Source organism: Littorina saxatilis, linkage group LG8, assembly GCF_037325665.1.
Source record: "Littorina saxatilis isolate snail1 linkage group LG8, US_GU_Lsax_2.0, whole genome shotgun sequence".
Lineage (NCBI taxonomy): Eukaryota > Metazoa > Mollusca > Gastropoda > Littorinimorpha > Littorinidae > Littorina > Littorina saxatilis.
Window position 1 is genome coordinate 20,538,343 of NC_090252.1, and position 22,500 is coordinate 20,560,842.

Genomic DNA, 22,500 nt, shown 5'->3' on the forward strand with positions numbered 1-22,500 from the left:
TCTAAAACGCTTAGAAGTAGAACGGAAGGAAGAATTTGAGCGACTGACAAGAAAAGAAGAACGTGACCGACAGGACAAGAAGGACGAACTTGACAGACAAGAAAGAGAACGACAGGCCGAACGACAGGCAGAGCGAGACAGACAGGAAAGGAAAGACGAACGTGACAGACAGGACAAGAAAGAGAAAGACGAACTTGACAGACAAGAAAGAGAGCGAGACAGACAAGAAAAGAAAGACGAACTTGACAGACAAGAAAGGGAACGACAGGCCGAACGTGACAGACTAGACCGGAAGGAACAGGCGGATCGCGATCTCCAGCTAGAACTAGCTAGGCTACAGGCCGAGAAGGGTACGCTTACTCAGGCTAGCGCGCCGACGTTTGTTGCCGACCGTACGAGACTGCCGACGTTCGACGATGACAAGGACGAGCTCGACGACTTTTTACGCCGGTTTGAGCGCATTGCATCTGACCAGAAGTGGGAAGAGGCCACGTGGGCTAGCCGCCTTAGCACCTGCTTGAAAGGACGCGCATTGCAGCTCTACAACGCTCTGGAGGACGACGAGGCGAGAAACTATCAGGCACTAAAGAAGGCGTTACTCCAGCGCTTCAACCTGACTGCGGAAGCCTACAGACGACGTCTGCGTAACAGCAAGAGACTGAGCGGCGAGCTGAGTCATCAGTTTGTGGCACGCCTTAATCTCTACCTGCGGCGCTGGGTGGAGATGGCCGAAAAGGACTGGACAGTCGACGACCTTGCCGACCTCATTGTCATGGAGCAACTGATGTCCAGCCTGCGACCTGAGGTGGTGACCTTCGTGCAGGAACACCAGCCAAAGACTACTCAGGAGGCAGCCGACTGGATCAGAGTACATGAGGACGCCCAGGCGATCTCCGGCAAATCTTCAGGCTCACGGCCGGGAAAATCGGGAAATTCGGGTTCTTCAGGACCCAAGGACGGGAAGGACGATCAGGGACACAAAGGATCAAGTTCCAGAACTGACATCCAGTGTTACTACTGCAACAAGCGGGGCCACGTGAAGAAGGACTGCCACAAGAGACAGGCTGACCAGAAGGGCGTTCACTTCGTTGGCAGTGAGGAGTTCAGGGACGTCACGAGCTCATGCACCATTCCACAACTCTGCGTTCCGTGCTCCAGGAAACATTTCCAGCCCCACTGTAACGTCTACGTTAACGGAGTGAAGGGCGAAGGTCTGCGGGACACAGGAGCAGACATGATAGTGGTTCGGGCGAGTCTAGTTCCAGCTATGGCCTACACAGGAGACAGCATCAGGGTGAGAATGGCCGAGGCATCTCACGCTTACGATTTGAACACGGCAGTGATCAAGGTCGTAACCCCGTTGTTCACGGGGACCATTGTGGCCGTCGTCATGGACGATCCTCCATGCGACCTGCTCATTGGAAACCGGGTTCAGTTTGTGGACGGCGTCACCAGGGAGGTTCCCGTTTACCGGTCTCCCGACGTCATTTCAGTGCTCACGCGGGCACAGGCGGAGCGAGAGGACAAACCTCTCAAACCCCTACCTGCTGCACGAGCTGCCCTGGGGAACGTGACCCCCGCGCTTCTCGCGAAGGCTCAGGATTCTGACCCGACCTTAGCTACTCCTCGGGAGCACGCGAAGTCGGGGAAGGTGAAGCTGAGCGGGAAGCATGGGAGGTCAAGGTTCCTCAGGGACAAGAAGTTGCTCTACCGTGAGTTCAGCAACAAGGAAGGTGCATTCAAACAGGTTGTCGTGCCTCGCGAGTTTCGCGAGGGTGTCATGGCAACGGCACACGACTCGATTCTGGGAGGTCATCTTGGTACCAAGAAGACCACGGATCGTGTCTGGCGCCACTTTTACTGGCCAGGCATCTGCACGGATGTCCGACGTTTCTGTGCGTCCTGCGATAAGTGCCAGAAGGTGGTTGCCAAAGGAAGGGTGAGGAAGGTCCCCTTAGAGAAGATGCCGCTCATCGACGAACCCTTTCGTCGGGTGGCAGTGGACATCATCGGGCCCATCTTGCCTGCGTCTGAGGACGGAAACAGATACATTTTGACCATGGTGGACTACGCTACTCGATACCCAGAGGCGATCCCTCTGAAATCGATTGAAGCCACGCGAGTAGCTGAGGCTCTGGTTACCATGTGGTCCCGGCTGGGAATTCCATCAGAGGTACTCACCGACAGAGGCACGCAGTTCACGGGAGGAGTGATGGCGGAGGCAGCACGACTGCTATCACTGGAGCAGCACTTCACCACTCCTTACCATGCTCAGTGCAACGGACTGGTGGAAAGGTTCAATGGCACCTTGAAGACCATGCTGAGGAAACTAGCTCAGGAGAAACCACGCACGTGGGACAGGTACATCCCAGCATTGCTTTTTGCATACCGCGAGGTTCCTCAGGAGAGCTTGGGTTTTTCCCCATTTGAGTTGTTGTACGGCAGACAGGTACGCGGTCCCATGGCTATCCTGCGTCAAGCCTGGACGGACGAAGAAGCTGACGAGGAGGTGCAGACGACAGCGACCTACATAGTAGAACTCAGGAACAGGATTGAAGAGACCTGCAAACTGGCTCAAGAGAACCTGGGGAGAGCAGCACAGCGTTACGCGCAAGGATTCGACCGCAAGGCACGGCCGCGCAGCTTCAAGATTGGAGAACGGGTGTTGCTACTTCTACCTGTCAAACACAACAAGCTACAACTGCAGTGGCAAGGACCTTTTGAGGTGACAGCGAAAGTGGGCCAGAACGACTACAGGATCGTCATGCACGGGAAAGCACGCCTGTACCACGCCAACCTGCTGCGCGCCTACATAGAGAGGACTGCCTACGGGGAAAAGAACAAAGACCAGAAGAACAAAGACAAGAAGACAGAGAAGGTTGCAGTTATCAGGGGTGAAACGAGGGGTTGCTCGTTCTTGAGGACGACCTTTCTGTCTGGAAACAGACCATCAACCTCTGCAATATCTTCAGGTTGCAAGGTTGGCAAACGCCAGACTTATGCGCTGGGCGTTGATTCTCCAACCGTACCAATTCACGGTACGCGTCATTCCGGGCGCCAACAATGTTGGAGCTGACTTTCTCTCTCGGGCAGTAGAGGAGAACATGACTGTGAGCGAAACCGAGGTTTCGTCTTGAAGAGGGGAGGTGTGTCACGATCGGGTGACAGAGACCAGGAAAGCGTCACTCAGTGGAGTGCCTGTTCTTGGTCGGTTATGATAGAAAGCGCCTGTGCGTGATATTGGACACAGCAGAGTTTGCTGACAGTGCTCAACGAACACGGATGTTTTGAAACGCACGAGCTTCACAGTGCGGGTTTCTGCTATCATAGGGCTGACGGTTTTTTGCTGACAGCGCACACGGGATTTTCACGGATTGAGTTTCTCGTGTCTTTTTTCTGCTTGGGGAGGCAGAATTGTGTATAGCTGGACTGGTTTTGTGACAAGGTCAGTCACGTGTATTTTGGCTAGGTTGTCTGACAGAGACACGAGTACGGGACACTTGACACCCAGCGGCAGAAGGGGAAGGATCTAATACAGTTTCTAGAGTATGATGGTTTTTCACCGAATATTATATTCGGCACTCTAGGGGAACTTCCACTGCCACATGTTTTGCTGAGGACAAGTCGTCAACATTCCTTCGTCGGCGATGGCTTTCGCATAAGGATTCGACAAGGGGTTCTGGAGGTTTTTGGTCACTGTTGACGAACAGAGGCTGTTCCAGGGAGGAGGCGGACTTTGCTTCCATTGAGAGTTACAATCATAGGCTTTTGAGGTAATAAATCATTATTTAACGCTGTTGATGAGTCTGTGTTGTGGAATGAAATACTCTCTGTTGTTCTTTCCAGGTTAGCGCATAATTAACTCTCTGTGACGCTAAAATACTAATCTGTATATGGTTTTTGCAGATAGGGAGAGAAGGACGGAAAATGGCTGTTTTGTTGTTGTAAAAAGTCCGTTTTGTGCAGGCCCACGTGCTCGATGAGATATTTAAAGATGACATGTTTTAAGGTGGTGGGTGAGGGGTAGCTGACATGTTTAGTGCACCGATGCTTTCTGTTTGCAGCCTTCGATTCGATTCGTTCGATCCGATTCGTTCGTTTCGTGTTCCTGTAACATCTGCACGGCTGACTCTGGCGGGAACTGTTGAGGCTACGCTAACCAGGAGACCGGCTAACCAGCGGACCGGCTAACCAGCGAACCGGCTAACCAGGGGACCGGCTAACCAGCGAACCGACTAACCAGCATACCGGCTAAGCAGCAGCAGCAGAGAAAAAGCTAAGTGCACCATGTCGTACGCACCCCGTTGACCACCGTTGTCTTTTCGTATCTATGATTTCATTGGAGTAGTGACAACGTGGGGTGTGTGACACCTGCACGAACTAGAGCTTTTCGAACAGAACATTCACATTTAACTATATTTACACGGGTTCAGCGTGTTCCTATAATTTTCTACATACTACTGGCATTGTGTCAGTGAACACTGGTTTTTTACGTGTTGAGAACGTAAAAGGAACATATTTTGAGTGAAGGCTCGAGGGAGGTGGCGAGTTTATACATAAACAGGCGTCTGAAACTTATAATTTTGTTGACTCTAATTAATTGTATGACTGCGAGAGTGGATCGTGGTGTGGTTAGTTAATTAGTAGTAATTAACCGGTTCATAATCACCTTAAGTGATATATTGAAACGTGACACAGACACACACGCACACAGACACACGCACATACACACACACACACACACACACACACACGCACGCACGCACACACACACACACACACACACACATGTACACATTGTACACATAATCATAAAAAAACAACTTAACTGAAATGAAATGATTATACTAGTAGATCTTCATGTACTTATCAAACAGCAGTACCTGATCGAGGCATTAAGTGCCACACGACGATGAAAGCATATACAAAAAAGTATGTCTTCTAAAACTGGCAACAGAAAGTGGCTGTCTGAGAGAGACTGGTAAACCATTCCACAGAAATGGACCTGAATATGCCAGACTAGTTTTATACAAGTCAATTCTAGGGAGGGGAACATTTAGTTTCTTCGTGCGGCTTGATGAAGTCTCAGTTAATAATATTCTTTTAGTTAAATAGTCTGGTACACGTCCAAGAACTATTTTATGCATAAACCTTGCCTTGTTAAACGCTAGTCTGGATGAAAGTGGAAGAATTTCAGCTTTTTTGTAGTCATGATTAGAGAGGGTGCTGTTTTTCAGCAGAACAACTTTTACTCCGCGTCTGTGCAAAGATTTTAGGGGTCTTAAAGCTGCATCACTTGCAGAATCCCAAAGGGTTGATGCATAGTCTATTCCAGACTGCACATGCGCTTGAAAAAATGTTCTGCGCGCATCAAAATTTAGAAAATGTTTAATCTTTGCAGACTGATGAACTTTTTTTGCTGTAGATTTACATAAGTTACTTACATGAGGGCCCCATGTTAGATTGTTGTCAATAGTTACACCCACAATTTTGTGTTCACTAACCTCGTTTATCAGCTGACTATCAACAGAAATGCACTTCTTTGGTTCCGACATGACTTGTCGTTTTTGACGCGTAGTAATTAGCATATACTTTGTTTTTTCTGGATTGAGAGACATGTGGTTTAAATGCGTCCATTCTACAGCATCATCGACACACTTCTGAAGCGTGTCGACTACCGAAGTAATATCATCACCTGAGGTATGAATAGTAGTATCATCAGCTAGCATATCACACTGTCCAGAGGATATGTGTAATGGTAAGTCATTGATGTAGACAGAAAATAATAAAGGTCCGAGGACCGAGCCTTGTGGGACCCCATATAAAATTGGCATTGCTTCAGAGCTCGAACTGTTAAAGGTAACTTTTTGTGTTCTTCCCGACAAAAAAGAGGCTATAAAAGTCTGTGTGGGCTGTGGTAGTCTATAAATGGAAAGTTTCCGCAAAAGGAGGGCGTGATCAATAACATCAAATGCCTTTGCAAAGTCCATAAACAGTGCTCCACATAACTTATTAGAGTTGATTTTTGATAACCAAGAGTCCACCAGTTCTGTCAGTGCCGTATGGCACGAGTGTTTAGGTCTAAAACCAGACTGAGTTTCATGAAACAAATTGTTTGATGTAAAGTATATCATAATATGGTCATTGACATGTTTTTCCAGTAGTTTTGACAATACTGGTAAAACGGAAATCGGTCTAAAATTTGAGGGATCTGTTTTATCACCTGCCTTAAAGAGGGGGATCACTTTAGCTTCCTTGAAAGCTTTGGGATAAACACTTTTTTCAATACAGAGATTGTAAATATACGTTAGAGATTCCGCTATATGTGGGGCTGATAATCTAAGAATTTTGCTGTCTATTTCATCAGTTCCCTTTGTGCTACTTTCTTTCAAGTGAGTTAGAGAATTATATACTTTGGAGACTGACAAAAAAGGTATAACTTGTGCCTCGTATTTAATTTTGGTGTCACAGTACTTGCGCAAAATGTGTAAATTGTTTTCATCGGATTTGTCAGTTTTTATTACTTTACTTGCAACTGAACAGAAGTGATTATTAATTTCATCTGGCGAAATATCGTTTTCGTTCCATGATGTGGTCTTTACACATTTATTAGTTAAAAGATTAATGGCTTTCCATGTTTCCTTGGAACTCTTGCCTTTCTTAAGAATGTTTTCGAAGAACTGCTTTTTTGACTGTCGAGTCATATACTGACATTTTGCTTTCTGTGTTTTGTACTCTCCAGATTGGCGGTCGATCCGGCATAGATAATCTCGGTAATGTTGGGCTTCTATAATTTCAGGAGTGATCCACCCTGGCCGATACGAATACTTAATTCTTCTTGACCTTTTAGGTGCATGTTTATCTAAAACTTCGCGAAATGTAGAATACCATGTTTTTAAAGCGTCATCAGGATTGGTCTTGTTATATATCTCACTAAACGGTGCAGAACGCATGTCTTCAAGAAAAAGTACTTCATTAAACTTAGCAAATGACCTGTACGTGAGGACAGTATGACCAAGCTTAGGAATTTTCACACCTTTTTTTGACCATGTACAGCAAATAGGGAAATGGTCGCTTATGCCTATGACAGGTACACAGGTTTTCTATTACATGTTTTGAGTCGGTAGAGTATAAGTGATCAATGATGGTACTGGATGAGGGCGTGACTCGCGTTGGCGTATTGATCAGTTGGGACATATTAAATACAGTAGTAATATCTTTCCAAGATTTATTAGATTTCGTCATGTCAATGTTAAAGTCCCCCATGAGAAGAATCTCTTTTGATTCTAACCAAACTAAATCCATCATGGTTACAAACTTGTCAACCCAGTTCGCTGGTTCAGCTGGATTCCGATAGAGAAATCCAATCAAAATAGGAGATGCATGCTTTAACTTCACCTCTGTCCATATGCACTCCACACCAAAATTTTCAAACTGAGGTAAGCGCTTGAATGTTATATGTTCATTTATATAAACTAAAAGGCCCGTTTCTTTAGGATTTTTTGGGTCCCTTCGTATAGTTTGAAAACCGTTGATAAAAATTTCTTTATCGTCTATGCAGGAGTTAAGTCTAGATTCTGAGAATCCAAAAATATGAAACCCCCTGCCATAAGACTCACTGTTCTGAACAACCTGGGAAACATCAGACATTTTGTTTATATATTATAAATAACCAAAAATGGCCCTCTTTGCTTGTTGCTTTAAAAGTTCTGCTAAAAGAGAGAGTGAGAGAGAGAGAGTGAGAGAGAGAGAGTGAGAGACAGAGAGAGAGAGAGAGAGAGAGAGAGAGAGAGAGAGAGAGAGAGAGAGAGAGAGAGAGAGAGAGAGAGAGATTTCGGATGGTTTATTCACATAGGCCATTGCCCCTAGTGAAGGGGTGTGAACAAAAGCAAAAACATTGAGTCATTTTTACATTCAGTAGACTCAAAACAGTGCATATTTTTCTCAAAAAGTGGATAACAGATACATCAATGCAAACATCAACATACGAAATCACGATAACAATGGTTGAGAGAGAGAGAGAGAGAGAGAGAGAGAGAGAGAGAGAGAGAGAGAGAGAGAGAGAGAGAGAGAATGAGAGAGAGAGATTGAGATAGAGCGAGAGAATGAGAGAGAGAGACACAGAGAGAGAGAGAGAAAGAGAGAGATAAAGAGATAGATAGAGAGAGAGTGAGAGATAGAGAGAGAGAGAGAGAGAGAGAGAGAGAGAGAGAGAGAGAGACACGTTGTAGACAGACTTTGTCAAAACTTACAGAGTGACCTGGCCATAACTTCCACTTCGCACAAATCAAATTTGTCTCCGGGTTTGTCAATTTTCACGTAGCGACCTCTCAAGACCGAGGAACAGTTAAGGCGATAGACAGCAAGACCGTCCATTCTGCCGGTGAAACACGTGCACAATGTACCGTTGTCAATAGTTGAACTTCCTACAGGCTCGTAGAATCCCGGCCCAGTCGTATATCTCACAATTGTTTCTATTGGGTCATTGAAATAAATGTTGACGCAAAAATGTTCACTGGGTGTATCTGCAACAAGACAAAAATATTATAAATAACCAAAAATGGCCCTCTTTGCTTGTTGCTTTAAAAGTTCTGCTAAAAGCCACCCTCCGCCTCCCGTAAACCATATGTTTCTGACCACTGAGCTCACCGAACCTTTACATACAGTACAAACATACCTTTATTTGAACGCTTACCGAAACAAAATCCTGTCTGATTTCCGTTGAAAACAAGAAATTGTCAAAGAGTGTATGTTGTGCAGTTAGAAAGGAAGTATTGTATTGTAGCTGGAAATAGTACTGGAAGTAGAGGAGTAGCGATTCTGTTTAAATAAACGCCCAACACTTGGAAATGTGTACTGCCCCAGTAGTGGTCATCACCTTGAATTCTTCGAGAAATTGTTTGAGAAATTTGTTTCCTTTCATAACGAATTAATTGTTGTGGATGGCAACTGGAATGTTGCACTAAACCCCAAGATGGATTGGAAGTTATGGAGCAATATTATATGGATGATGATTTTCGATATGTATATAAAGATGCACAACATTATACCTGGAGGAGATTTAATAGTCTACAAAGAAGTAAATTGGATTTGTTTTTTGTTTCAGAGCAATTGTTGCCTATAGTGGATGATGTTTTGATTGATGTGGGATATATCTCAGATCATTCACCCGTGTGTTTTTCACTTAAGACTGATTTATTTAAAAGACACAGACCCATGTGGCGGTAAAACATTTGAATAATGATAAAAGTCCTGGGGCTGATGGTTATTCAGCAGAGTGGTATATACATTTTTCTTCCAGGATTTGGGTCATTTTATGTTATGGTCGCTTAATTTTTGATTTTTGAAAGCAGAGATGTCTGTGACTCAGCGTCAAGGTATTATGATATGCATTCCTAAAGATGATAAAGATAAAAGACATTTAAAGAATTGGAGACCAACTACAAAAAGACTGTGATAACCATGAATGACCTGAGACCTGTGGCACTTACTTCTGTTTGTATGAAAGTCTTTGAGAGAGTTGTTTTGTTCAAATTGAGTGATTGTGTGAAAGATTTTATTGATCCATGTCAGTTTGCATACAGGAAAAACAGGAGTGTTGATGATGCTGTGTTGAATGTTTTAAACAAGATCTACTCTCATTTAGAAAAGCCTGGCTCTTATATTCGCTTGATGTTCTTTGATTTTTCCAGCGCTTTTAATACTATACAGCCTCATTTAATGGCGGAGAAGCTTTTTAGCATGAATGTCCCAGCAGCCACCATCCTCTGGGTTATGGACTACCTGACAAACAGGCCACAGTATGTTAGGGTGGGGGGGCAATCAGTTTCAGACACAATCTGCACAAACACAGGGGCACCACAAGGCACAGTACTCTCACCTTTTCTTTTTTCTCTCTACACAGCAGATTTCAGAAGTTCTAGTGACTCCTGCCCCATAACCAAGTTTGCTGACGACACTGGACTGACCGGACTGCTGACTGTTGACGACGACTCTGACTACAGGCAGGAGGTAGATAGGTTTGTGGGGTGGTGTGAAAACAACTATTTAGAGCTTAATGTGGGGAAGACAAAGGAAATGATAATGGACAACAGGAGGGGGGAACATGTACACAGGGAGATAGTGATCAAGGGGGAGGTCGTAGAGAAGGTAGAGCAGTATAAGTATTTGGGGGTGATTATAGACAATAAGTTGACATGGAAACCAAACTCTGATGCCCTTGTGAAGAAACTCCACTCTCGCCTGTACTTTTTGAGAAAACTCAGGTCTTTTAACATCAGACAAGAAATCCTTCAGATGTTTTACACTTCAACGTGCAATAGTGTGTTGTACTTTGGCTCCGTGTGTTGGGGTGGCAACATCAACAAGCAAGACAGGGATAGATTAGATAAATTCATCAGGAAAGCAAGTGGGGTGGTTGGGAGGAAGCAGGACAATTTCACATCAACACATGAACGACGACTGACTGACAAGGTACAGAAGATTTTGGCTGACGACTCGCACCCACTCAGACCGGAATTTGACAGTAGACGGACAGACAGGAGCAACAGATTCAGACAACCAACCGCAAGATCCACACGCTACAGAAATTCGTTCATTACATCTGCAATTCACATCTTCAATTCTCAGGTGGGGCGGTAGATGCTGGTGTTGTCGCTCTGATGCACGGGGTCAGTGTTCTGTATTGTTTCAGTATTGTTGATTTTGTTTTGCATTCTACTCTCTTAATCTTAGACAATATGTGATAACCGGCAAGGTGCTGACTTTCTTTTGTGCATTGTTGATGGTGAATGCATGTTAATTTATTTTTAATATACTTTCTTATGTGATAACCAATGTGCTATATTTTCTCAGGACAAAGAACAAATGTTTATTTTGAATGTTTTATGTATGTTATTATTACGGACACAAACGCTCAGCAATGTAATTTCTCTTTTAGAGATTAATAAAGTTATTGTATTGTATTGTATTGTATTGTATTGTTAAATACGGTATATAAAATAGCATCATCTTGCATAGCTGAAAGAATTAAAACTGTTTTGCCAAAACGTATTCACAAGGATCAAACTGGTTTTCTGAAGGGGAGATTTATTGGAGATACCATTTGACTGTTATATGACATGTTATGTTATACTTAAAAAAAATACCTGGACTGCTTTTCATGGTCGATTTTGCGAAGGCGTTCGATAGTATCACCTGGCCTTTTATTCAAAATGCCCTTAATAATGTTTTTTTGGGGATGACATAAGACAATATATTTTTGTTCTTTTTATTGTAATATTAAATCTTGCGTCAATGTGAATGGTCAATATTCCAGGTGGTTCAATGTACAGCGTGGTACCAGGCAGGGAGATCCTCTGTCATCGTGTTTATACCTTCTTTGTGCAGAGATTTTGTCTATTATGATTCGTCAGAATGAGAATATACATGGAATCAAGGTTGGAGATAGAGAAATTGTCCTATCGAAGTTTGCAGATGACACAACCCCCCCCCCACTTTTTTTTTAGATGGTACCAAAGAATCTTTCTGTGCCTGCAAGTGTTAAAACATTTTGCATCATTATCTGGAGTTACGATACATTATGATAAATCTGCTATAGGGTCGTTTAAAAAATTCATTGTTAAATTTATGCCAAAATTAAATTTGAAGTGGAACCCAACTGTATTTAGAGTGCTCGGCATACACTTTTCATTGAAAGTGGAGGAAATAGTGAACATAAATTATGAAAACAAGTTCCAAAACATTCGGGGGTGTTTAAATGTGTGGTCAAGGAAAAATCTTACTTCATTCGTAAAGTAACAGTTATAAAAACACTTGTTATATCAGAATTAACTCACCTATTTATGAATTTACCAGATCCTGAGAAACATGTTCTCGATGAATTGAATACATTACTCTGCTCTTTTTTATGGGATGGAAAAACAGATACAATTAAAAGAAAAATATATGGAATTGGTGGAATGAAGATGGTGGATGTCTATTGTTACTTAGCTGTTTTAAAATTGGCATGGTTGAAAAGGATTGTGTTGAATACTGTACATAATATTTTAAAGATAATTTGTCCCCAGGTCTATTGTGTGAAATACAGAGGTGGGGAATTTGCAAATGTTTTGATGCATAAAGTAAAGAACCCTTTTTGGTTTGATGTATTTAAGCATTATAAACGATTTGTCTGTAAATGTTTGCCTCAGAATTTTGATGAATGTATCTCAGAGAAACTGCATTTCAATGTCCATGTCTGTCGAGACAAAAAAGATAGGTTTTATTTCAAACTGGATTGAGAATGGAGTTGTCTCAATAGGGCATCTGCTTGGACCAAATGGCTACTAGCCTTATGAGGATTTCAAGATAGCTTATCCTCATGTGTCTGTAAATTTCATTCTGTTTGAATATGTATTACGTGTGCCAGTAAAACGTTATCAATAAAACTTGAATATAGATTTTGAAAATAATAATGCGTTGTCCGAAATGTTGTCATGTAAACTTGTTTTGCAATCTGATTCAAAGATTGTGTATAAGAATTTGGTTTATAATGATGGTCCATTTAAATCAATTGAGAAATGGTTACACAAAAATGAATATTAATCTGGATAGGACAACTGTCTTTTCACAAGTTATAAGAACAACTATTGATACTAGATTGCGGTGGTTACAGTACATAATTTTATTCAGAATTACCCCTGTTGTTTTGGAAAAAAAAATGTAGACTCTTCCGTTTGTTGTTTTTTTTCTGTAAAGAAGAAGACAGTTTGGATCATTTCTTCTGGAACTGCCCTGCAGTACAGTTTTTTGAAGGGTTTTTCAACCTTTGCCCGACCGGGTTATCGACTACACACAGAAGACATCGTAATATGCATTCCCTTCCGTAGACCCATGCTTTCCAAAGAAGCAAAAACGTGCATCCCCTTCCGTAGACGCTGTGGGTAAATTTCCGCGAGAAGTAATTAAATTAAATTATTGATTTAATTATTACCGTGCTGACTAAAGCTCCTCAAAAAAGGAAAAAAAAACGTGAATATCCTTATGTAGACGTCGTCGGGCCGTGTGGACCCACTTTTTATATTTAGTCAAGTTTTGACTAAATATTTTAACATCGAGGGGGAATCGAAACGAGGGTCGTGGTGTATGTGCGTGTGTGTGTGCGTGCGTGCGTGCGTGTGTGTGCGTGTGTGCGTGTGTGTGTGTGTGTGTGTGTGTGTGTAGAGCGATTCAGACTAAACTACTGGACCGATCTTTATGAAATTTGACATGAGAGTTCCTGGGTATGAAATCCCCGAACGTTTTTTTCATTTTTTGGATAAATGTCTTTGATGACGTCATATCCGGCTTTTCGTGAAAGTTTAGGCGGCACTGTCACGCCCTCATTTTTCAACCAAATTGGTTGAAATTTTGGTCAAGTAATCTTCGACGAAGCCTGGACTTCGGTATTGCATTTCAGCTTGGTGGCTTAAAAATTAATTAATGACTTTGGTCATTAAAAATCTGAAAATTGTAAAATAAAATACAAATTTATAAAACGATCCAAATTTACGTTCATCTTATTCTCCATCATTTGCTGATTCCAAAAACATATAAATATGTTATATTCGGATTAAAAACAAGCTCTGAAAATTAAATATATACAAATTATTATCAAAATTAAATTGTCCAAATCAATTTAAGAACACTTTCATCTTATTCCTTGTCGGTTCCTGATTCCAAAAACATATAGATATGATATGTTTGGATTAAAAACACGCTCAGAAAGTTAAAACAAAGAGAGGTACAGAAAAGCGTGCTATCCTTCTTAGCGCAACTACTACCCCGCTCTTCTTGTCAATTTCACTGCCTTTGCCATGAGCGGTGGCCTGACGATGCTACGAGTAAAATGGCATTGCGTTTCATTCTGTGAGTTCGACAGCTACTTGACTAAATATTGTATTTTTGCCTTACGCGACTTGTTTATGTACTAATTTCGCTCCACGCGACTTGCTTATTAACTCCAAAATTAAACATATCGTAGAAAAGGATGTTTAGAGCCAATACCTGAAGGTTTGTGACTTCTCTCCCTAGTTTTTATGTAAGTTCCTTCAGTTTGAGAAACATGGGTCTGCACGGCCCCACAATGCACTGGGGCAAACTAGAATTCTCATCTCCACTGGATATTTGTTAGTGAAGATTGGAATTCCAGTTTGCCCTAGTGCAAACGGGAATCCAGTTTTAGTGGAGATGGGAATTCCAGTTTTTACAAGGGGAAATAGGAATTGGATTGGGGGAAATAATGTGTTCAAAGGTGTTTAATTGTTATTAAAATCATTTTATCTTGAGTCACTCATGACTTTAAGGCTTACTAATTGCAGGTATTGAAATGCAGACATTTTTTTTTTAATTTGAATTGATATAATCGAACAACACAGAGTAATTGCTCACAATAAGGTTTTATCATCAGTATTATTATATCATATCACAAAGTTAAAAGTTTATAAAAGATGAAGCATGAAAGGTAGGCATATCTATGCTACATGCCTTCACACACACTCCCACACATGCATGCACTCACGCACACACACAAACATGCCTTTTTTGCTTTTTCTCATTTCACTGGAAATCCATCAACAGTTCTTGCAAAATGTGCTTTCTGGGTGACATTTTGTCCAGCAGTCTATGTTTGCTTTTCGGCAATTACACTGTTTCGTTAGACTGTTGCCCTTGCATTTGCAGACTGTTCTCGAAGAGCAAGCGACAGACTTGGTACTCCATCCTGTAGAAGACCGCGATGCTTGTATCAGAGTTATTTCTTTTAAATTGCTTGGTTCAACACTGTTAAGTTCCAGAAACTCTACAGAGCGCATGCCTACAAGTTCAACACCATCGAACCAGTTTACAATGATTCCAGCAACGCTGAAGACTTTGTATTGTAATATGTTTCCTGCAGTGGATCTGGATGTTAGTATTTTACAAGGCAGAATACGTGCATCAGTGTTTATTCTGTCGGCTTGGTGGATTTTAATGCCAACTGCATCATCAATTGAGGCCCAATTACTCTGTGTTGTTCGATTATATCAATTCAATAATATTTATTTTTATTTCAGTTTCGTTGAAGACACCACCACTCTGTTTTGTGTCAGTATCAGTAATTTGTTATATCATAGCGCCCTGGTTATAACGTTGTGCTGGAATTGTATGTTTGATTCAGAGGTGCACAATAACATGTTTTTGCAGATATAAAGTAGGATTGAAAGCGCAAACGATTAAATTGATCATGTATGAAAAAGTGGGTCACACAGGACCCCGGTGGCTCGGGGGTTTACGCGGTCTAAATAGCAATTCAAGTGATCTGTAAGTGTCATTTAATGTCGTTGGATGCTATTGTGAGTGTGTCCCATAAGGTTAGTGAAATATGTCATCGTTCTGTAAACCTCTTGTGAGGCGGATTGGGGCTTTAAGTATCTAAAATATGAGCCTGTTTTAGCATTGAAAAACATGCACAGTGCACGTGCCAACGCTAAGACCAACAAACTGGTATTGGGTTTTTGTAAACGGTTTTTGACATAATTACCACTTGTTTAAAAATCAGGAGTTTTGTTGACAATGATGTTTGTTGTGCTTGCCCAACCTTCTGAAACAAGATATCGATATTTACGACGAGTATATAGACAATGTCACAAGTGCATCTTCTTACAAGTACGCTTCACTCCTCATTGTCTCTGCCGACGCCCGATTTCAAGATTGTGCTTGCAATAAATGATGTCATCTTGTTTGTATTATTAGACGTACTTCAATGAACTTATATTTGTGTTCGTATGTGTTCGCTCAATTTTTTTTAAACACCAGTCAGTTGATTTAAGCCAAAAGACAGATGTTCAGACTACACATTAACATGTGCTTGCGTTTGTCATACTTTACCATAAAATCGTTACAATTTCGGCATACACTATGACCATTTACACCTTTAATATGTTACTATACATGCATACAATTTAGCAGAACCTTGTGTTAAATACCAACGAGTAAACAACGTGCAATCTGTCACTGAATGTTTCCATGTGGGCTTTGAATTAATTCTCTCAATAGTAAACATCTGTAATTAAAACTTTTAAACATAAAAGATAACGCCTCGAGAGGACGACGATAGTGCAGAACAAACATTGTATCTGCATTGTTATTGTCTGTGTAATAATGAGTGTAATAATGACCTGTAACAACACCTAATACGTAGGCTGTTCCATAATTATTTAGAATCTCAGAAACGGAAACTTATACAAACAATCTAATCAGGCTAGTGTCTAGACCCCACACCCAACTGGCCATCCTCTCAAACGTTCTCATTCTGGCCTGTGATCACGTGACATCAGCTATACTTAGTATGGCCCAAGTGAAGGCTCGGATAGACTTTTCAGGGGTCTCTACCCGTGTTTCCGCGGCTATTTCTTAAAATCCAAGAACAGGCTGAACTAGCATGGAGAGATGTCAAGAAAATAGGGAGGATGCAACCAGCAGCAGTGCTCCCTTTGGTGCCAAGAAATCTGTTGTCGCAAAGGCAGTATAGACAAGTGCGTTGTCATGATACATTATAAAGCTTGGAATACCTGTGTTTGAACGGTGTTTATGCCAAGCCTCGAATATGTTCGACCATTAGAGGTGGACACAGCAGTCAGACGTGACGGTTTGCCTGTCCTCAAAAGTCACAGTGTTTTAGTGCCTTTATCTAGATGCAAACAATTTTTAGGGCTTCTTGTTCTTTGAACTTGCCAGGGATTTGGTCACTTGGTTAAACACCAGAACAGACGACAGTTGTTTGGTTTCAGAGGGGAGCTAATTAATCCAGGTTTTGTCACCACTGACGATATTCCATGCTGATTTGTGGAGAAGCCATTGCTGAGTTGTTCACGTATTGTCAGGCAACACTCTGCCCTACCCCTCTTTTTCCCGTCACTGGGTTCATGTGGTACCCAACCGGCAAATCGCTTTGGGGCCATTACTATTTGTGTAAAATCTTATCAAATGCAGAGCTTTTAATGCCAGGGGCATGTTGCATCGCCATGATTATGATTAAGTGATTTTCTCTTATTATCTGTTCAACAGCGCCAATGTTTTCGAGGATAACAAATGAGTAGAGCAGGGTGGGTATTTTATTCGAGGCTCCGTCCACCGGGTATGACATTGCTGTACCAGGTTTACACCACGACTCTACAAAGAGCATTCATCCAAAAACATTTCATCCCACTTTCATGCAGATCGGCCTCTTTTAACCCTCATTTTGTAGTTATTGTAAGTTGGGGCTCCGAAATCGCGAATTTGAGCTTCATGACGCAATCTCATACATTTCGCGTTGAGTATCTTCCCGAGTCGACCATACAAAAACGACATAACTCTGGAATTTCATTTGTTGTGTCAAGCCTCACGATACTCTATTATTTGACGGCATGATTTTGTATTTAACGCCATATTGCCAGGAGCCTGGATTCTAAATAATAATGGAACAGCCCTCGTACATCTCTAACCTAACAGTGACAATATATGGTTTAGTCAGAAACAAAACAAGGAAGGCTCACGTGCACATGTTTCTTGATTGAATTGCTTGCGTGTTTGCCTTTGTTTATTTTTGGTATTAAACAAGTAGAACAAACTGCACGTGTTCTGCAGTAAACAATAACAGCTAAAACGAAACTGTCCTAAGCACCAAAGGAGAATGAAGCATGTACGCTCTTTTGTGTGTTTGAAGACATTCGTCACTGACCTTGTTTTTGGGTGTGTTTGAAAACCTTCATGATTTAACTGACCTGTAATTGAGGAGTGTATGTGCACTGCTTTAATGTCGTATAAGTTGCCTAGGTCCACCATCCACCAGGCATTGCTGGAACTGCCAGAACTGGATTCACTTGTGACTTGTGTACACGAAAACGGAAAAATGGTTCTTCCATCTTCACCATCTACTGCCGCGCTCGCAATTTCCGCTCCGCTTTGACGTGCGTACTTGTACAGGGCAACATTGGTTAAGCCATCTTTACTGTCTGAAATAAAATAAAACCATCTACCTGAAAACGAATGACACCATCTGTACTGTCTGCAAAAATCTACACCATCCTTAAGGTCTGAAATGAGCTCCGTTAAATAGTGTCCATCAATCTGACCAGGTTATTTCGGAATACATTTCTACTCTGTGAAATAAAGCTAAAAAACAAACAAAAGTGATATCAACATATTTAGTTTGTCTCTCGGCCTAAAACTAAAAGATTGAATCTGAAATCCCGTCGAAACTACTAAAAATCAGGCTAACCGAAACCGGTAGACCGTGACGGGTCAATCCCAAACCCCAAATTAGCCCCCGAGTCTATAAGAATAGCAAGATTATAAGATGTTTGGTGGTTTCTTGACATACACGTTTTTTGTTGGTCCAAGGGAGGCATATCGTCTTCGGTTTCATATGTATTGCCCAAGGCCGCAGGCCGAGGTTGATAAATATGAAAACCGAAGGCAATATACTCTCCAAGAACCAACAAAAAATGCGGGTCTGACAACAAGCCACCAAACATCATGTTTGTCATCATTTTAGATACCAAAACTACGCACAATAACAGACGGGATCGCTATTGTGAACGTCATTTTTAGAACGCAATTCCGGGACTCAACGTAGTTCGAGATAACACGTCATACTTGTCTGTGACGTCAAAGGTAATTTCTTTGTCGCTTTTCTTCCAGTCTACAAATGTATAGGGCTGCCATCATATTTGCGAGTTCCATAAGTTTTGAGCATATTCCTTTTATTTAAAGGTTTTTGACTGTTCGTTGTGCATTTTGCAAATACAGAGGTTGCAAATTGACCATGAGTCGGCGAAGTAAGTATCAACGTTGATTGGGTTTTTGAGAGTGAATGCTTACAATCGTTGTCCTCGGAAACACGAATCCAAAGCCGCGATGATTCCACACATCAAACAATCAGCCTGGTTGACTTTTACTTTGATAATCCACGTTTCGCCTGAAAGCTCAAACCCATTCATCACCTCGATTTGTTACATGTTACAGTGCTACTTATTCCCCAGCTGGTTAAGAATGGACACTCGTGAAAATGATGACAATTGCACATTAACATGTTTCCATTAGAAACTTCGAGGTCGTCATCGGGGATTGACGACCGACCAAAGCTAATTGAAGCCCGACGGAGCGAAGCAACGGAGGGCTTCAATTAGACTTTGGGAGGGCGTCAATCCCCGATGAAGACCGAGAAGTTTCAAATGGAAGCATGTTAATGTTATTGTAATTCAATCTGACGACGATCTCTGTCCTGCTTTCATGCGATGGTAAACAGACATAATTTGTTCTGTTCTGTTCACACACTACTTTCAGTCCACCTACCTGCAAGGGTCAAGTCCCAAGAAATATGTTTCTGTATTCCTATCTTATCACTCTGCTCCTGTTTTGTTTTCTTTCACATATATTTTCCCTTCTTTTTTGACGGGTTTCTGGACAGCAAACTTACAAACAAATTCTTTTCATCACAAAAGCGATCTTTGGAATTGATTGACGTAGTCTGGAAGAATTCATGCATCAACTTACGCCACGTATTCGACGTCATCAATTCGCATTCTTTATGGTCTCGGTATTTCGTTGGCTTTCATATTTCCTACTTGTAAAATGACCCTCAAAGCTAACCGATGAAATGATTGGTCAGAATACCCCAAATCATTAACAATTACCGGTCATTAATTGTCGATAACCACTCGGTTAGCTTTGAGGGTCATTTTACAAGTAGGAAATATGAAGGCCAACGAAATACCGAGACCATAAGGTATGCGAAGTGATGACGTCGAATACGTGACGTAAGTTGATGCTGACAGTCAGTATATTATACATGACTCATAATTATACATTGATAGACTTTAATGCGAACTACAATGACCTTTACAGGCTTCCTTTTGAAACTTCAAGGTTGTCATCCTTGATTGACGGCCGACCAAAGCACCATTGAGCCCGGCGGAAAGAAGCGATGAATGTATTAATTAGAGATTACACAATGTTATATTTTAACCCACATTTAATAAGAATACCCAAAGACTGTATGTGCTTAGTTGGGCACCCCGGTTTTTCAAAAGCTTTATACCACATTTTACCTCATGTAGGATTTTAAAATGCCACGTTTGACCATGTAAGGATCATACATTGCAGTCAATGACTGTTCTAAGTTAGCCTTTAGTAGGGCGTAAATCCACGATGACAACAGAAAAGTTTCAAAAGGAATCATATCAATGTTATTGTTATTCAATATGTAGATCTTACCCGTTTTCAGGCTATTGCAAACAGACCGAATTGGTTCTGTTCTGTGTACATTCGACGTTCAGTTAATTTCTAGAGCCAAGTTCCAAGAAATGTGTGTTGGTATTCCTATCCTATCACTCTGCTCCTGCGTTTTGTTTTGCACGTTCATTTTTCTTCTTTTTTGCCTGGTCGTTGGTGAAGCCTATACACCCAGGAACCTGTTAGACATCCCGACCCTAACCTGCTAGACATCCCGACCCTAACCTGCTAAACATCCCGACCCTAACCTGCTAGACATCCCGACCCTAACTTGATAGACATCCCGACCCTAACCTGCTAGACATCCCGACGTTAACCTGCTAGACATCCCGACCCTAACCTGCTAGACATCCCGACCCTAACCTGCTGAGATACACGCTCTCCTAGATAGTTTTGGCAAAGATGGTTCCACACTATTTTCACCAGAACTGCATGAGCACTTTATTTTGATAAGTGCGGTTCAGAAGTGACATAATCTTACAACGTTCACATTCAAACACATGGAAGCACCTCTATCGCCTGAACAACAACAACAACAACAACAACAACAACAACAACAACAACAACAACCACCAACCAACCAACCAACCGACCAACAAACAAACAGTAAACAAATTACATATTAAGCTAGTTAAAGTTCCATAACGTTGCATTAGGAAAATGGAGGATGAGAAAGCTAGAGCAAAGCAAGTACGACGGCGATGAAAGATGGAAACAAAGAAGGAGAAAAGAAGAAGAACAAGAAGAAAGAGAAGTAAGAGAACAAGAATAAGATCGAAATCAGACGATACTAACCGATCAACCTTCCGTAAACCTGAAACTCGCACAAGCCGTAGAAAACTAATCCACGGAGATTTACGTCTAAGCGTACATGTGTTCCAACCGCGCGTCTCTCACAAGGAATGTTCTTGGTGGAGTCTTCGTTGACAGTCTGGTTCATCGTGCACAGTGTGGTTTCTGATAGGTTTCCATGCCTAAGATGTTCTTCAGATCCGACATGAACTGTGACGTTCATGGTTGGGAAAAACATTTTTGTTTCTGCAATTGAAAAAGTGCCAATGATGTATATTCCCAAGACGCGGACACGTTTTCACACTTGTATTCAAATTCACATTATAAGGGCCAACATAGATTAGTACAGTAACGACTTCTGCCGATCAGAATCACGGCGTGTCAACTGAATCTGCCTATATGGTTTGTACACAATTGAAAGTGGTACAAACTCAGTCCTGTTTGTGTTAAAATCAGGAGAGACATTTTAGGGTTCACTTAAGTCGAATATCATATGCAGGCGTACTGTGTGTTGTTTGACGACCATTGGAACATACATTAAAGAAATACAGTACTAAACCAATGTATTTTTTATAACTTCTTTTCAAGCGATGCATGTCTTAACAGGCAATGTTCGGGGACTTATGGGCAATTCAGGGGTCGGATTTGATTACAAAGTTGTGATAACATTTTAAGAGTAAACATGACATATATATGTACATATTTTTAGATTCAGAATATGATGCAGAATACGATGCAATCAATTTTAAATCTGTTTGCGAGAATTCAATTTTAATTACTCATTAATTAATGTGTACGCCTCAAAATTGAAATGCAATACCAAAGTCCGGGCTTCGTCGAAGATTACTGGACCAAAATGTCACATAATTTGGTTCAAAAATGAGAGTGCTGCCTCAACTTTCATGAACAGCCGGATATGACGTCATCAAAGACATTTATCAAATAAATGAAAGACACGTCTGGGGATGCCATGCTCAGGATCTCTCACGTCAAGTTTCATGAAGATCGGTCCAGTAGTTTTTTTCTAAATCGCTCTACACACACACACACACACACACACACACACACACACACACACACACAAACACACACACACATACACACACACTCATACACCACGGCCCTCATCTCGATTCCCCCATCTACGTTAAAACATTTAGTCAAAACTTGACTAAATGTAAAAACGTACATTTAAAAAAGAAAATGAAAACAAGTCGCGAAAGGCGAATATACAACATTTAGTCAAGCTCAGTCAAACTCACAGAATGAAACTGAACGCATTGCATTTTTTCCGCAAGACCGTACACTCGTAGCATCGTCTGTCCACCGCTCGTGAAAAAGGCAATGAAATTAACAATGCAGAAAAGCGCGGTAGCGGTTGCGCTGAGGAGGATAGCCCGCTTTTCTATATCTCTATTCTGTTCAACTCTCACC

At 41.7% G+C, this 22,500-nt stretch overlaps 1 protein-coding gene across 1 annotated transcript in view; it reads right to left on the reverse strand.

The window, feature by feature from the left end:
- The window catches only part of LOC138974547 (uncharacterized), a 252,051-nt gene that overhangs the window by 223,805 nt on the left and 5,746 nt on the right, over positions 1-22,500 (reverse strand). The window contains exons 4-6 of the mRNA XM_070347263.1: positions 21,070-21,312; positions 17,763-17,993; positions 8,253-8,525 (exon numbers count right to left, since the gene is read on the reverse strand). Of these exons, the coding sequence (XP_070203364.1) occupies positions 8,253-8,525; positions 17,763-17,993; positions 21,070-21,312 (747 nt within the window). The remainder of the gene's footprint in view (positions 1-8,252; positions 8,526-17,762; positions 17,994-21,069; positions 21,313-22,500) is intronic.